The sequence below is a fragment of the Lynx canadensis genome, chromosome C1, assembly GCF_007474595.2.
Source record: "Lynx canadensis isolate LIC74 chromosome C1, mLynCan4.pri.v2, whole genome shotgun sequence".
Classification (NCBI taxonomy): Eukaryota; Metazoa; Chordata; class Mammalia; order Carnivora; family Felidae; genus Lynx; species Lynx canadensis.
The window spans coordinates 85,819,342-85,836,662 of NC_044310.1; the positions used below are offsets into that span (position 1 = coordinate 85,819,342).

A 17,321-nucleotide genomic window follows, 5' to 3' on the forward strand; every position below is an offset into this window, starting at 1 on the left:
ACCCAGGCGCCCCATAGGTGCCCCTCTTCTATTTACTTATTTATTTTTAAGGGAATTGGTGGGGAAGAGTACGGAATGTTTGGCAGAATTCATAAGTGGCAGAATTCAAAAGCCTGGGCTTTTCTTTTTCAGGTTTTAAATTCTTATTTTATTTTATTTTATTTATTTATTTTTTGCTTAGTATAGGTTTGGTCACATTTTTATTTCTTCTTGAGTCAGTTTCAGTAGTGTGTACATTTCTAGGAATGTTCATTTGTGCATTTGTTGTCCATTTCATCCAAAGTATCTTCTTTGTTTACTTGTTTATGGTATGTTTTTTTAAAAAAATTATTTTATTTCCATAAGGTCAGCAGTGAAGACCTTTCTTTACCAGTTTTAGTAATTTGTGTCTTCTGTCATTTTTTTTTTTCTTGATTAGTTCTGTTAAAGGTTTATCAATTTTGTTGATTTTTTTTTTTTTTTAAAGAGTGTCCTTTTGGTTTTATTGATTTTTTTCCCATTGTTTTTCTCTCTATATTAAATTTTATTTCTGCTTTAATACTTTTATGTCCTTATGCTTTGCCTTTAGTTTTTTTTTTTTAATTTCTTAAGATGGAAAATGAGATTATTAATTTAAGGGTTTTTTTTTTTTTTTTTTTTTTTTTTTTTTTTTTTTTTTTGTTTTTTTGTTTTTTTGTTGTTTTTAGCATAGCCAAATTTTTTTCTAAGCATTGCTGAAATATGATCCGTAAGTTTGGTAGGTCATGTTTTCATTTTTGTTCATCTCAAAGTATTTTTCTTTTTTTTTTTAATGTTTATTTTTGAGAGAGAGAAACTGAACATGAGCAGGGGAAGTGCAAAGAGTAAGGGAGACACAGACTCTGAAACAGGCTCCAGGCTCTAAGCTGCCAGCACAGAGCCCGATGTGGGGCTCAGACTCACCAACTGTGAGATCATGACCTGAGCCAAAGTCAGATGCTCAACAGGCTGAGCCACCCAGGAACCCCTCAAAGTATTTTTCAATTTCCTTTTTGATTTCTTCTTTGACTCATTAGCTATTTAAGAGTGTTACTTTTGATTTTCTTTTGTCATTGATATCTAATTTAATTCCATTGTGATCAGATGACACACTTTATATGATTTCAGGGTTTTTTTTTCAATTTATTAAGTCTTGTTTTATCACCTAGCATTTGGTCTCTGTGGACAGTGTTCCATGTGCACTTGAGGAGAATATGTATTCTGCTGTTCTTCAGATGTTAGGTGTAATTTGTTTATAGTTGTTTAACCTTCTGGGGTTTTTTTGTTGATCCTCTGCTTAGTTGTCTATTTATTATTGAAAGTAGGTATTTAAGTTTCCAACTATAATTATTCAATTGTATATTTTTTCAGTTAATTATTTTTTGCTTCATGTATTTTGGAGCTATATTGTTCAGTGCAATATGTTTATAATCATTATATCTTCCTGATAGATTGAACATGTTTTTATGTGATGTTGTTTTTGTCTCACAATAACTTTTGGCTTACAGTTTATTTTGTCTGATATTATGATAACCATTCCAGCTCTCCCCTGCGCGCGCTCTCTCTCTTTCTCTCTCTCTTTCTCTTTTTTTTTTTTTTTTCTGCTTGCATGGTGTATTTTTCTTTCTTTTTACTTTCAGCTTGTGTCTGAGTCTAACGTGTATCTCTTATAGACAATATAACTAGATCATATTTGTTTTAATCAATTCTATCTCTGCCTTTCAATTAGGATATTTAAACAATTTGCATGTAATTACTAAGGTAGGATTTACATCTGCCATTTTAATATTTGTTTTCTGTATCTTCAGTCCTTTTTGTTACTCTACTTCTTGGTTTTTTGTTACTTGTTTTCTTGTTACTCTCTTATTTTTTAAATGGATACTTTCTAATGTACTTTTTAATTCTGTTGTTTCTTTTACTGTATAGTTTTGAATATTTTCTTAATTGTTCCCCTGAGGATTACAAGTAGTATCTTAATTTAAAATGATTTAGTTCAGATTAATAGTAATTTAGTAATACACAAAAATTTTGCTCCAATACACCTTCACGTTCGCCTGCCTTCCTTGTACTATTATTGTCAGACAAATTACGTATTTTTATGTTGTAAGCCCATCAGTACAGTTTTATAATTATTACTTTATGCAGTTGTCTCTTAAAACCTACAGTAGAAATGAGTCACCAATTTAAAAATACATTCATCCTCTTTTATAATTGCCTTTACCAATGCTTTTTATTTCTCTATGTGTATTTGAATTACTGTTTAGTGTTCTTTTATCTCATTGGCAGGTAGTGTTTTTGTTGATATGGCAATGTCTTATATGTCCTTTATTTTTAAAGGAGAGAGGTGAATTTAGATATCTTAGTTGAGTCTTTTTCTAACATTCTGATTTTGTCGTCCCACTGGCTTTTGACTTCCATGGTTTTTGTGGAGAAGTCCCCAGTTAATCTTATGCAGGTTTCTTTATACATGGTAAGTTATTTTTTATCCTGGTCTCCAACTTTCAGTGTCTCTTTGGCATTCATCAATTTGACTATGGTGGTTCTAGATATGGTTCCATTTGAGTTTATTCTTTGGATATTCTTTGGATTTTCCTAAGTTTTTTGAATGTGTGGTTAATATTTTTCATCAAATTTTTTTTCTGTCTCCTACTTTCTTTTCTTTTTTTGAGATTCTTTTTGTGCTTATTTTGGTACACTTGATGCTTCCACACATCAAGGTCTCTAAGGCTGTTTATTTTTCTTCATTTTCTTTTTTTCTGCTCTGTTGGAAAACCAGAGTGGAAAACCTCTGTTGATCCATGTTCAGGTTTGCATTATTGTAGCTCAACTCTGTTGTTGAGCACTTCTAGTAAATATTTTATTTCAGTTATTGTATTTTTTCACTCCAGAGTTTTTGTTTGGTTCTTTTTTATAATTTCTCGTCATTGATATTTTCTATTTGGTGAGTCATCATTGTTACACTTTCAGTCTTTAGATATGGATTTCTTTATTTCTTTGAACATATTTATAATGGCTGGTTTAAAGTCTTTGTCTATTAAGCCCAAAATATGGGTCCCCTTGAGGAACATATTCTGTTGGTTGCATTTTTTCATGTGTGTGTGGCATACTTTCCTCTTTCTTTGCATGTCTTATAATTTTTGTTGTTGTTGAAAACTGGACATTTTATATTATAATGACTCTGGTATCATTACTTCAACCTCTCCCTTCAAAGTTTGTTGTTGCTGATACTGTTGGTTTCTCTTGTTGCATGATTTTCTTGAACTAATTGCTTTCCTGCAGCGTGTGGCTGTTAAATTTTTAGAGCTGACCTCTGAGTCTAATAGTCACCACATTGAGGATAGAGATTTTTCTAAAGAATTGCAAGTTTGTACAAAATACTGACTGTGCTCTGGAGATGGTGCTTTCACAGAGCTCTGGAAGAAATCCGATCTCTCCATTGTCTACAGTGCTGCTGGCTTTTTTTGGCTGCTTTCAGCTGAGCTAGGGCAGGAGGTGAAATGGGAGTAGCCCCAAGTAAAAACAGTAGAAACTCTGTAGTCCTACTGAGGTTTGGTAGTTTCTTCTTGGATGGGTGCTTTTTAGTTCATTTTGTGGTTTTGGTTAGTTGCTAGAGTTCTGATGTTGATTTTTAAATGTGTCCCTTGTATTCTTATTGTTTTAAAGAAAGAACTAATTTGCCAGTATCCTCTCTCCACCATTTTGGGAGTTGATCTCCCCGTTATTCGTGATTTTCCATATAATGCGATGCTGGATTTAGTTTACTGGTATTTAAGATTTTTGTGAATATTAGTGATATTTTTGAATTGGGTAACATCCAGTGTTCTTATGTGCTTTGCAATAGCTTGTATAAGACATTTCTTTGATGGTTTAGTAGTTTTAGGTCTGCTATGGAGAGAGGATTCTGCATTATTTTGTTTTTTTCTAAGTATTCTACTTGCTATAATGTAGTTTTACTGATCCTTTTTTTTATTATTAAAAAATTTTTTTTTAATGTTTACTTATTTTTGAGAGAGAGAGAGACAGAGTCCGAGCAGGGGAGGGGCAAAGCAAGAGGGAAACACAGAATCTGAAGCAGGCTCCAGGCTCTGAGCTGTCAGCACAGAGCCTGACTCAGGGCTGGAACCCACAAACTGTGAGATCATGACCTGAGCCAAAGTCAGACATTTAACTGAGCCACTCAGGTGCCCCTACTGATCCTTTGAACAAATACAGCAGCTTCTCTGCCTCAAATGACCATATGCATACATTTTGTCTTATCTTTGTGAGTATATGTAGTGGTACTTTGCAAAGTTTTAGCCAAGATTTTTTCTGTGCTCTTCACTTTATCCCCAGTGCCTAGAACAGTGCCTATAACATAGTGTGTTCCTCCTGTATGAATGAATAACATTATCTGTAATCTCTTTAAATATTTCTGTGTACTCCTCACTTACTTTCATCATCAATAAAGTCTACCACTTGCTTCTGTACTTTTGTTTCCTTCCTATACTCCATGGTAGGAGGAACTCAGTATTGTTTTAACACTGTAACACTTCTTGCAAGTAAATGTTTATTTAATTAAATCTCTTTTTAGAGCTAGTTCTTTTCACTAATATCAGTGTTATTGTAATCATTTATGTAGTATACGTTTACATACCTTTTGTTCTAACTACTTTTTAGGCCATGGACACAGTCATTCCCTTTTTAATGGTGTTCTGGATCAGGCACATGGCCATGGAGATCATTGCCATAGTCATGATTTGAAACATGGTGCTTCACATAGCCATGATCATGCTCATGGACATGGACACTTTCATTCTCATGGTGAGTACAGCCAGAAGATTTTCAAATGGATAGCCTTCCAAATACACAGAGATTTTGTGTAGATTACTCTTTTCATTGAAATAGTCTCTTGAAAGGGTCTTGTAATCAACTTCCTTTCTAATGAATCGGACTAAATGGTTCACAGGGCTAGTTCATTTTTAGTATATGATGAAATTAACTCAATATAATGCAGTGGATATCGCTTTTTTTTCAGTGAATATATTATACTATGTGCCACTATTTTAAATGAGTGTCAGTGAATCAGAAACAATTGTTTTTTAGCAAATGAAAATCATTTTTTTTTAATATGATAAAGCCTTTTGTGCTATATGTGGGCTTATAGGGGTTTTCAATTTTTTTCATTTTCATTGCAGAATTTTTGATTTGCCTCCTTGTTCTCTTAGAAATCTTGTGTGCTAACTTATATAGCATTGGGTATTAAGTTATAAGGTATTTATCAACTTAATTTTTATTTTTAAATTATATTTTAAATAATTTATCTGTGAAATTTCAGAGTATAGATTAATATAAGCTGCTCTAACAACAAGTTATATGCTTAAGTATTATCTGTACTTGCCACATAGAATCCTCAAACTTTTGATTTGATAATTAAAAAAGTTCTTAGAGATTGAATATTAAGTCCCTAATTTTTCAGTCTCTAAAATTTGCTATATTTTTGTACTATTATACTGGTATGTTTTATTTAGTATTTATTTATTTGTATTTTAATTCCAGTATACTTAACATACAATGTTAAATTATTTTCAGGTGTACAATAAATACAGTGATTTAACAATTCCATTTATTACTCAGTGCTCATCAAGATAAATGAACTCTTAATCCCGTTTATCTATTTTACCCATCCTCCAACCCCACCTCCTCTCTGATAACATCAGTTTGTTCTCTAGTTATAGTTTAGTCTGCTTATTGGTGTGTCTCTTTTTTTTTTTCATTTGGTTATTTGTTTTGTTTCTTAAATTCCACATATGAGTGAAATCCTATGTTATTTGTCTTTCTCTGACTGACTTACTTAACTTAGCATTATGCTTTCTAGATCCATCCATGTTGCAAATGCCAAGTTTTCAATCCTTTTTATGGCTGAATAATATTCCATTGTATGTATATATACTACATCTTCTTTATGTATTCACCTATCAATGGACACTTGGGCTCCTTCCTTTATTTGTTGTAAATAATGCTGCAGTAAACATACAGATACATATATCCTTTCGAATTAGTGGTTTGGTTTTTTTTTTTTTTTTTTTTTGGATAAATACTCAGTAGTGCAATTACTGGATCACGTGGTAGTTCTGTTTTTGAATTTTGAGGAACCTCCATTCTGTTTTCCACAGTGGCTGTACCAGTTTGCATTCCCAACAACAATTCACCAAGGTTCCTTTTTCTCCACATCCTTGCCAACACTTGTTGTTTCTTATGTTTTGTTTTGTTTTTTTAAATTTTTTAAAATGTTTTTATTTATCTTTGAGAGAGAGAGAGAGAGATAGTGTGCAAGCAGGGGAGGGGCAGAGAGAGAGGGAGACACAGAATCCGAAGCAGGCTCCAGGCTCTGAACTATCAGCACAGGGCCTGACGCGGGGCTCGAACCCATGAGCTGTGAGACCATGACCTGAGCCAAAGTCAGATGCTCAACTGATTGAGCCACCCAGGCACCCCTCTTATGTTCTTGATTTTACACTGGTATGTTTTAAAACCTTGCTTTCCCAAGATTTTGCTTACATGCATCCTGTAATAATTTTGAAACATTGTGTATTCCTCACACAGTAAGATGATTCCTAAAAAATTACTTGTTTAAATAATGGCAAGGAATATGATTTCAGGTATCTTATTGATAATATTTAGAATGAAACTTCTGTATTACTCTGAAATATATTCATTGGACTCTAAATAACTTAGTGATTTGAGACCCACTCTCACTCATGCAAAAACAGGTAAATAGTTATAAATTTTATAACATCCTGTTTCTCCTTGAAGTTTTATTTTCATTCCAGAATTTTATACTAATGGATTATATTTGTGTGATTAATTGACCTCGTATTATAGTTCTTGGCAGTAAAATGTGTATAAATTAAAATTTTTTATGTCCTAGAAACATAAGACTTAGCATTTATTTTGGATGGAGTTACTGTGGTTATTACTAAAAGTCAATCAAAATAATAGTATTTTAAAAATTTTGATAATACATAATCATAAAAAGCAATATTTTTCTTGAAATACATACATTAATGAGATGATTTGAGCTCCTTGTTTCTCAATTAGTATATGGATAAATGACATCAGCATAAAACACGTTTGGGCAATAGTTCTGTTCCTATTTTCTAGCTTTATAATGTAAGTACTAAGAAACTTTAAATAGAAGAAATTCTGTTTGTAGCAGTTTCAGTCTATTCTTTGAACACTTCAGAATTACATTCCAGGGTTGCCTGGGTGGCTCAGTTGGTTGTGTCTGACTTCAGCTCAGGTTGTGATCTCATGTTTGTGGATTTGAGCCCCGCATCGGGCTCTGTGCTGATAGTTCAGAGCCTGGAGCCTGCTTCGGATTCTGTGTCTCCCTCTCTCTCTATCCTCCCCTGCTCGCACTGTCTCTATCTCTCAAGAATAAACAAACATTAAAATTTTTTTTAAATAATTACATTCCAAAAATTACACAATGATCTATTATCAAAAATTATTTTTGATGATCTATAAATTGGCAGTTTCATTAGCTAATCCCTACATTTTATTAAAAAGTAAAGAATTGGAAATCACGTTGCTTACAAAAGGATTTGCTAGGTAGTATCTACAGTTATTACTTTTCTGATATTAACACCAATATTTGCAATTTACCACTTGTTTGTTGCTCTAGAATTTTTTTTATTTATGCCTTTGGCAATGCACTGTAGTAAGATTCTAAATAGGTGAAAGGTAGCCTTTTTTTTTTTTTTTTTTTTTTTTGCCAAGGGGAGAACATAAGTGGCAAAGAAGAATTTATAGGACATCATGGCACATGGATATCATAGTAACTAGTAAAAGGAAATGCTAGGCTTCAAACACAAGGAAATCTGACTCCAAAATCTTCTCTTGACTATTATTTCTGCCTTCAGTATATATTAGTCAATCTGAGGATATGAAGTTAATAGGGCCATGATTCCATTTTGCCTGTGAGAGACATTGTAGTCTCACTGGGAAATACTGTGAGCCTCATATTTTTTGGAATGCTTACTGTCAGTAAAGCTAGCTGGTTTTTAACTTGCTTGCTTTAACTACTCATGTCTCAGTGACTCAAGCAGTAAAAGTTTATATCTTGCTCTTGGGTTGATGGGGTAAAGGGGGATGGATACTGTTTCTCATTCAGTCTAGAGATCCAGGTTCCTTTCATTTCTGGGATTCTTGACCTTTGGAATCCTCCCATGAATTCTCTGCATCTACCTGGAGATAAACTACATAGAAGATCATGTGGGACATTCTTTTTTGGAGGCGGGGGACATTCTTACAAGCCTGGAAATGGTTTACCTCTCATATTTCTTTGTTTAATACTCAGTCACATACATCACATAACTCAATGGAACCTGGGAAATGTAGTTTAGTTGTTTACCAAAGAAGTGGGTGATAAACAACTACCCAGTCTCTACCACAGATAACAAATTTTATGTCCAGAAGTACTGTCAGATTTTACATAGATGGGAGTTAATTGTTTTACATAGCCATTATATTAGTATAGTATTATATACCTTCCAAATAATTATGTCAAAAATTACTGTCCTTATCTAGACCTACTACCTATAGACAAATCCCTTGCCTTGATTAGGGAGCTGGAGTTTTGGAATAGTCAACACTTTTGACTGTCAGCATGATTTTTTAAGGTGGCTGCATCTTTCTGCCATCATAGCAGTGCCATATCCAGAGAGAAATCATTGTGCAGCTTTAGGCTTTTATGCCTTTTCTGAAGCATTGTTACAGTCTCTATCAAAGCTGTAGTAAGGATATGTCAGCTCTTAGATACTATGGGCCAAGAACCATGACCCCAGACAAGCTTTCTGTTAGACATGATCAGAAGGCTTATCAGTCCTCCTCATGATCTCAATATTGCTGATTGTTTACCTATATTTTCTGCTTTAGTATCTTCAGAGTAAGTATAGAAATTACAGTATTGTTAAATTTTTTTCATCATAAAGTCTTAATGAAAAAGTATTTTTATCTCTTCTCTGTGAAAAGCTTGCCACATCCATTTAGAAGCTGTTAGAAAACTATTGTTTGCCACAGTCCAGTTATCCTGGATGCTGTCCTGGCTTCATTACTTCGACTTCTTGTAACTTCAAGCAGTAGATTTGTTTTGTCTGAGTTTTCCAGTTGTAATATTAGTGTAGCAAGCTGTAGTATAAGGTATGTTACAAGTAGTAGAAGACTTTCACAGTGTTTTTAATTTACTGTCTTTTATTAGATTGCTTAATATAATAATGACCTAAATACTGTGTATTTTTAAAATGCCCATGTCTATCTCCATTCAGTTACTACATTAAATTAAAAAAATAATTTTGTAGGTCTGATGTGGCTGTATAGTCATGCATCCTTCATGATATACTTGAATGAAAAGTTCTCTGAATTGCAAAAGTTGAATCAGGAATTGAAGATATATTTTAAAATAATTTAACTTAACTCTCTACAGATGGTCCCTCTTTAAAAGAAACAACAGGACCCAGCAGACAGATTTTACAAGGTATGACAAGCAATTTGTATATTTCTGTTTTATGAAATGGATTTCATTGTGTTGATCTATCTGGAAATTTCCTTTAAGAAAAGTGTATAATGTAATATTTGTGTCTAAAAGATTAGCTTTTCTTCTGATTTTTAAAATATATACTATTAGGTATATTAGCAGATATTCTTTTAACTGTTACTTTTGCCTATTTTCTTAGATTTAATAAGAAGATTAAAATATTTAGTACTGTAGGGGCACCTGGGTGGCTCAGTTGGTTGGGTGACCAACTTCGGCTCAGGTCATGATCTCGCAGTTTGTGACTTTGAGCCCTGTGTCGGGCTCTGTGCTGACAGCTCGGATCCTGGAGCCTGCTTTGGATTCTATCTCTCTCTACTCCTCCCCTGCTCACGCTCTGTGTCTCTCTGTCTCTCAATAATAAATAACATTAAAAAAAATTTTTTTTTTAATATTTAGTAGTTAACTATAAATTATACCCATGCCAATGGCTATAGTAACACCATAGTAATATATTTGCCTTCATAGGATGATTAAATATTTTTTCCAAATTCAGTATTCAGTATGTATTTACATTGTGGAAAAATTTAGAGGAAAAAATGTAATGCATCCAAACCCTTAGAATGTATAACACTAAGAATGAACCCTAGTGTAGTTGGACTTTGAATGATAATGACATGTCAGTGTAGTTTCATTACTTGTAACAAATGTACTTACTACTCTGCTGGGGAATTTTGACAATTTGGAATGTTATGCCCAATACAGGGGTGTATGAGAAATATGTACCTTCCATTCAGTTTTGCTATGAATGTGAAACTGCTCTAAAAACTTAACTCTGTTATATTAAAATATGCATGTAATGCACAGTGAGACCTTTGTCGTATTCATAGGCATCAAATGATGATACCTTACAAAATTTTACAAGGCAGAGAAAATCAATTTTGTCTATGAACTATGATAGTTTGTTTTTGAGATGTGAGCCAATCTTTGGCTCTGAGTTTCCATTTAGACTTCATTGTCAAAGTTTCCAAATTCCCAGCTCCCCACCTTCCTGCTTTTAGTAACTTTTTTTTTTTTAATTTTTTTTTTCAACGTTTTTATTTATTTTTGGGACAGAGAGAGACAGAGCATGAACAGGGGAGGGGCAGAGAGAGAGGGAGACACAGAATCGGAAGCAGGCTCCAGGCTCCGGGCCATCAGCCCAGAGCCCGACGCGGGGCTCGAACTCACAGACCGCGAGATCGTGACCTGGCTGAAGTCGGACGCCCAACCGACTGCGCCACCCAGGCGCCCCAGTAACTTTTGACTTCAATCTGACTTTCCCAATAGCTCGTGATCCAATCTCTACTGCACCTATTTTTCTTCACTATTTCTTGATAGAGCTCTTGCTTTTTATTTTTTCACTGTGAATATGCTCCTTCATACTGAGGAGTTTATTTCAGGAGGCTTAAATGTGTCTTCTAGTCACTAGTTTTCCATTTGCAAAATATATAGAATTGGTTTAGAACAGCATTTGCTGAAATAGCTTGTAATCATGCATATGTAATGCATCTATATCCAATGCTATAAATTAGCCTTGATAATATGAGTTTATTTTTAGTTTTGGAAATCATCACAAGTTGAGGGAAGGGAGGTTAGATTTGCCTTCCTAATTATCTTTTATACAAGCTGTTAGGAAAATTACTTTATATTTTCTGAGTATCCATCAATTTCCAATGGCTGCCGCAGCCTAGTAGATAGCTGAAGGATAGAGATAACTGGCATTAAAAGTTTCCGTGTGGCTACTCACACATGAAAACTGACATAACCAAGTTGTTTGGTTATTTGCAGTTTCTTCAGTATGAACTCTGGCTTTCTATATTCTTGGACAGTTAACATTTCAGTATCCTACCAGGTCTTCTAAGGCTTTCAACTTTTATATAAGTTAAACATACTAGTTTAGATTTCTCTCTTTAGTGATTATTCTTCTTGAAACAGTCACTACAAAGTAAGAAGGGCTTAGGAAATTCATGACACTTCCTAATAAAGTCAGTTTTGTGGCGCCTGGATGGCTCAGTCAGTTGGGTGTCCCACTTCGGCTCAGGTTATGATCTCACAGCTCGTGAGTTCGAGCCCCGCATTGGGCTCTCTGCTGATAGCACAGAGCCTGGATCCTGCTTCAGATTCTGTGTCTCCCTCTTTCTCCCCCACTCACACTCTGTCTTTCTCTCTGTCTCAAAAATAAGTAAACATTAAAAAAAAAAAGCCAGTTTTTAGGTCAGAACATAAGATGTAGTCAGGGACTTTTTAGTGGAAGAGAAATCAAGAACAAATGATACTTTTTTTTTTCCTTTTAGTATTTAGAGTCATTTTTACATCTGATCCTACTAAGACACTAATTAAAGAATATAAAGGCTTGACATCACATGTCACTTAAGAGTTTTGAAGCTTAGGTACCTTCAATCTACTTTGATGGACACTTTTCTCCATTTTTTTTTTTTTTAACCTAATGTGGGCTCGACACTTATTAAATTCTTTGCTATTTGGAACACCCTAGAGCAACAGATTTTTTTTTTTTTCTATGAGTATGCTTTGGCATAATATTTTCGTTATGGGAAATAGAACCATTAGCTTTTTGAAGAGTAGTTATAAAGGTCTATATATGAATGAAAAAGTATATATTAAGTACTGAGGGATGAATTATATTTGGTATAATACTTGATATAAAATTATACAGTAGTAAATGAATTGAAGCATATTTTCCTAAGCACATTAAGATTTGATTGGACTCAGTGATAGTCTGTTTCTAAATTATTAGAAAGTGTTTTCAAGTTTAATAAATCTATGGTATATACCTAAAAAATAAATGATTTGCCTTCAATTGTCCAGTGAATAATAAAGAAGTAGAATAAGTATTTCTAATGTAGACATATGCTTTTTACATATTAAGTATTTCTTTTCAGATAGAGCAAATGCTATTTCAAAATGTTCTATTTTTAGTAACATGGTTTAAGCTTGTTTCAAGAACAGTGTTTTGCTGTACGGTAAATTTTACTTATTAAAGATCTAAATGTTGAATAACTTATTGTTTTGTTAGTCTTTTTAAGAAATAATGTATTTTAAATTTACTTCTTGATACTTTTTAATAGTTTAATAATCAAATGTCAATTATTACATGTTAACATTTAGAAGTGGGTTCTGGTTCTGATCCCACATCTGACTTCCAACTAAGATTCTGTGCACAATTCCTATGGAAGAATGAAGAATATACTCTCATACCAGCAAGCAATTCTCTGATACCTGGAGGTCAGAGGTCAGTGGCTTGGGACTGGAGGTTCCAATCCTCTGATCACAGGACAGATTGGCTCTCCTGGCAGCCAGCCCCCATCCTCAGGTGGGGTCCAAAAGTATGTTAACATTAACAAGAGACACCTTTGTTGCTGTCACTTGGGAAGTTCCAGGGCTTTTCTAGAAACAGGGATGAAGGCCAAATATGTATTTCTTATTATAAATCACAATGTCACAATATTATATCTAGGTTCTTGAACGGTTAGAATATCAGTATCCTACCAATCTAGTTTGTATTTATTGAAAGTTTAGAAAATATATTTACTTTAAAATATTCAGATCTCTACTTTCTTCCACATCAGGTTTGAGCTTAATGTGTAGTTTTAGGTAACAAAACCCTCAGGATAATTAATAAGTAAGTATGTCAGGATTTGTAGAGTTATGATCCAAAGGAAATTCTTGTCTCAAGTAGTAATAATTTTAATTACCAGCAGAGGGCTCTGTGTGTACATGTATTCCTAGTTGTAAACAATGCTACTTGAACAATTCTTTCAGCCTAATGCAATTTTTTTCTAACAAATTGTTAATTAATATATGGACTCTCTTAACCAGAGATGAATGTGCTTAAAATCAACTTGTTTCTGTTCTTCTTCATTTATGTTGTACCAAAATACTAAGAATCATGAAAAACAAGTATGATTTATGAATCAGCTATTTTAACCCCTGGTGATTTGAAAAAGTGAAGATTATTTCAATTCCCTATTATTCACTACTAAACAATGAATCTACGTTCATCCCGATTTTCTAATTGGTATTTAGTTTTTTATATATATAATGAAGAATATAGTTTTAAGAAATATTTGTATTTTTCACTGATCAGAAGATACTGTTTTGATTTTAATTATGCTTTGTTTCCAGGTGTATTTTTACACATTCTGGCGGATACACTTGGGAGTATTGGTGTAATTGCCTCTGCCATCATGATGCAAAATTTTGGTCTGATGATAGCAGATCCTATCTGTTCAATCCTGATAGCCATGCTTATAGTTGTAAGGTAAGTGTTATACATTACTTTCAGATATTAAAATGAGAGGTGATTAGTGTGCTACTTAAATTACAGATCTAAAAGACAAATTGTTATTATATTGGTTTCTCTTTGGCCGTTAACAAACTCCAATGTAGATTATTTCTCTTCTCATCTTCCTATTTTTTTCTGTTTGCCATTTATGTCTTGCCTAGGTTTTGACATTTCTTTTGGGTATTTAGCCATTAATCTTTTTGGCTTGTAATTCAACTTAGTAGTAATTTTTTTAAATCCAATATTCTATCTGTAGAGTAGAACATTGAAAATATAAAATGTTTTAGCTATACTTAGAATCTGATTCTATATCTTATGTTATCAGATGCAAAAGGATGTTAAAGTCTCTTCTACAGCTATTTAATTCATAAAGTCATCTTATCATTGCCGAAGTCTTATAAAAATGCTTATTGAGGTATACATATATCTGTCTCCCAATTAGACTTATAAAATTCTTTAGGAAGGATCTCTTAGTTGTTTATTGCCTACCATTTTTCTAATGTATATGTAAAAGTGTGTGTGTGTGTGTGTGTGTGTGTGAATTCTCAGTAAATATTTGCTAAATTAGATTGTGTAATATCTCAGATTTATCTCACTCTGAAATAGATTTTATTATTTAATTTTTATCAGAATAATGGAATAATATGTGCCTTTATTTCAGTCTTGAATTGTTTAATATATTTAGTAATTATGTATACATATACCTTGATTTGACTATTTTTTGTTTTATTTATCCGTAATAATTTTACTGCTGGTAAAACTTGATTTCTAATGATCACCAGAGGACAGACTATGATTTTTATAGCTTGCGGTTGAATAGAATATACCTAATTATGATGGAATTCTAATATTGTAAATTAGTCATAAATATTAATTTTGAAGTTCTTGCCTTAAAAAAAGGATATAGATTTTAAATATGCAGCTTATTTTTTACATTTCTTCAAATTATTTGTACCAGGAAGCAACTCTGTTATGTAAAAGTCTTTTATAAAGTTCCGAAGTTTTTTCATCTTTGGAAATCTTAACTATACTTCCTTGAAAGTTCAGCTGATATGTTACATAATTCTATGAAACTTAACTCCTGATAGATTTGGTAACTTATATCTGTATCTCTCTATTTGTATGTTCATTTTGTTTTGTATTATAAGTTTTAGTGGCTTTTAATGCTTCCTAGAGTAGGATCTTAATAATTGCTTCTGTTTGGCCACATTATTACTATCCTAATTCTCCTATCAATTATTACTTCGAAGAGGTTGGCTTCTCTGTCTCCCTCTATACTTTTCTCCGTCCTGTGGCCACAGTGATCTATCTTTCTTTCTTTCTTTCTTTCTTTCTTTCTTTCTTATTCATTTATTTTGAGAGAGAGAGAGAGAGAGTAGGAGAGGGGCAGAGAGAGAGGGGGAGAGAGAGAGAGAATCCCAAGCACATTCCATACTCAGCATGGAGCCCAACTCTTGGGGCTCAGTCTCATGAAGTGTGAGATAATGACCTGAGCTGAAATGAAGAGTCAGAAGCTTAATCGACTGAGCCACCTAGGTGCTCCCACAATGATCTTTCTTAAATGAAGATTCTGGTGCATGGAAATATTATCTTGCTTTAAATTCTTCAGTGGTGCTTTCTTACCCTCAGGATAAAGTCCAAACTCCTCAGTGGGACATCTTGATAGCCTGTTTACTTCTCAGTCTTTCTCTAACCCTTTCTCAATTTATATTCTGCTCTCCAGCCACAGCAAATTACTTTCAGTTTCCTGAAAATATGTTATGAGCTGTCTGGATTCTGTGCTTTGACTATATTTCCTTTCTCCAAAATACTCTTATGCTGAGTGCCTGTCTCCCTCTCCCCCGCAAGTACATCCATCACAACTGCTCATCCTTCAGATCAGATTTCAGTTTTAAACTGCACTTCCTTCAGGAAGGATTTCGGGATTGTCCACCTCCCAGGCTGAGTTAAATATGCCTACCTGTACCACCTTTGACTGTTCCTTTCACTGCATTGACTCAACAAGTTGAAATAGCCTGTTTATTCTTTCTTAAGCTCTGTGAGGGCAAATGTTTTGTCATTGTTGTATAGTCAGTACCAGGCTCTGCCAGGTTTTTAAAAGTTTGTCTATTTTGGATTTGAATTAAAATAAATTCATGTTTCTTCAACCTTGGAGAATTACTTTCTCTGTTCCCAAATAGGGAATTCTTACTTAGTTCTATTCCCATTCCGTTAGCCAACAGATATGAATAAAAATACATACACACAACTTTTTTTACTGAAATATAACACGTTAAAAACAACTGCACAAATCAGGGGCACCTGGGTGGCTCAGTCAGTTAGACGTCTGACTTTGGCTCAGGTCATGCATAATCTCATGGTTCATGGGTTCGAGCCCCCACATTGTGCTCACTCCTGTCAGCCTATCAGTGCAGAGGCCACTTCAGAGCCTCTGTCCCCTTCTCTCTGCTCCACCCCCACTTGTGCTGTCCCACAAAGTAAATATATGCTAAAACCAAAACAAAGCAAAATTGCACAAATCCTTTTCAACAAATATTTATTAAATAGGCCCTGTCACCAGAGTGGTAATAAGATACTGTTTCACAGTATCTTATATTATAGTTGGAGAGAGAGAGAGAGACAACAAACAAATTAATAAACTACACAAACATCAAGTAGTTATTTGTAGTGTGCAGAGAGTTAAGATAGGATGATAGTGATTGGCTTGCTACTTTAGATTGAGTGATAAAGGAAGTCTTCTGAAGAGGTAGCATTTAAACTGAGATCTGAATGTCACAAGAAAGCCTGTCAGAGAAGAGCATTCTGTAAGGAACAGCTAGTATAAAAGCCCTGTAGTGAAAACAATGTTAGCCAATATGACTTGAAGCATAGGGAGTAAGAGGAAAGTGGTTTGAGATAAAGTTGGGAGAGATAGGCCTAGGAAAATGAGCCAGGGTAGGAGTTTGGGTTTTATTTTAACTGCAGTGGGAAACCATAGTGGGGAAGTGACATTATTATTAGATTTGTATTTTAAAAAACTACTTTGGCTGATGTGTAGGTAATGGGTTATTAGGGGGCAAGAGTACAAAAAGGCAGGCCAACTAGAAAGCTATTAGTGTTAATAAAATGAGGGACCATGGTGGCTTGGTCTGAGGTACTCATCTAGGAGTTGGAGAGATACAGATGAAATTAGAAAATGCTTTGGGCTTAGAGCTAATGGAATTTGCTTATGGATATGAATGTTTAGGGCATGGTTAAGTGAGGGAGGAATCAAGGATAATTCTTAGAGTTTCTACATTAGCAACCTAGTGAATGAAGGTGTCCTTATGAAAGAGGAAGGACTAAGGGAAGAGTAATGTTTGTTTGGGTTTTTTTGAAGAGCACTGCAGACCAAAAGTTCTGTTTGGCTTGTGACTGAGTTGAGATCTCTCATTAGACCATTGTAAAGAGATCTCAAATAGGCAATGGATGTACAAATAAGGAATTCTT

At 33.9% G+C, this 17,321-nt stretch overlaps 1 protein-coding gene across 1 annotated transcript in view; it reads left to right on the top strand.

Annotated features, from left to right (window-relative positions):
* The window catches only part of SLC30A7 (solute carrier family 30 member 7), an 85,825-nt gene that overhangs the window by 23,663 nt on the left and 44,841 nt on the right, over window positions 1-17,321 (top strand). Inside the window, exons 6-8 of the mRNA XM_030328295.1 lie at window positions 4,654-4,797; window positions 9,461-9,511; window positions 13,694-13,829. Of these exons, the coding sequence (XP_030184155.1) occupies window positions 4,654-4,797; window positions 9,461-9,511; window positions 13,694-13,829 (331 nt within the window). The remainder of the gene's footprint in view (window positions 1-4,653; window positions 4,798-9,460; window positions 9,512-13,693; window positions 13,830-17,321) is intronic.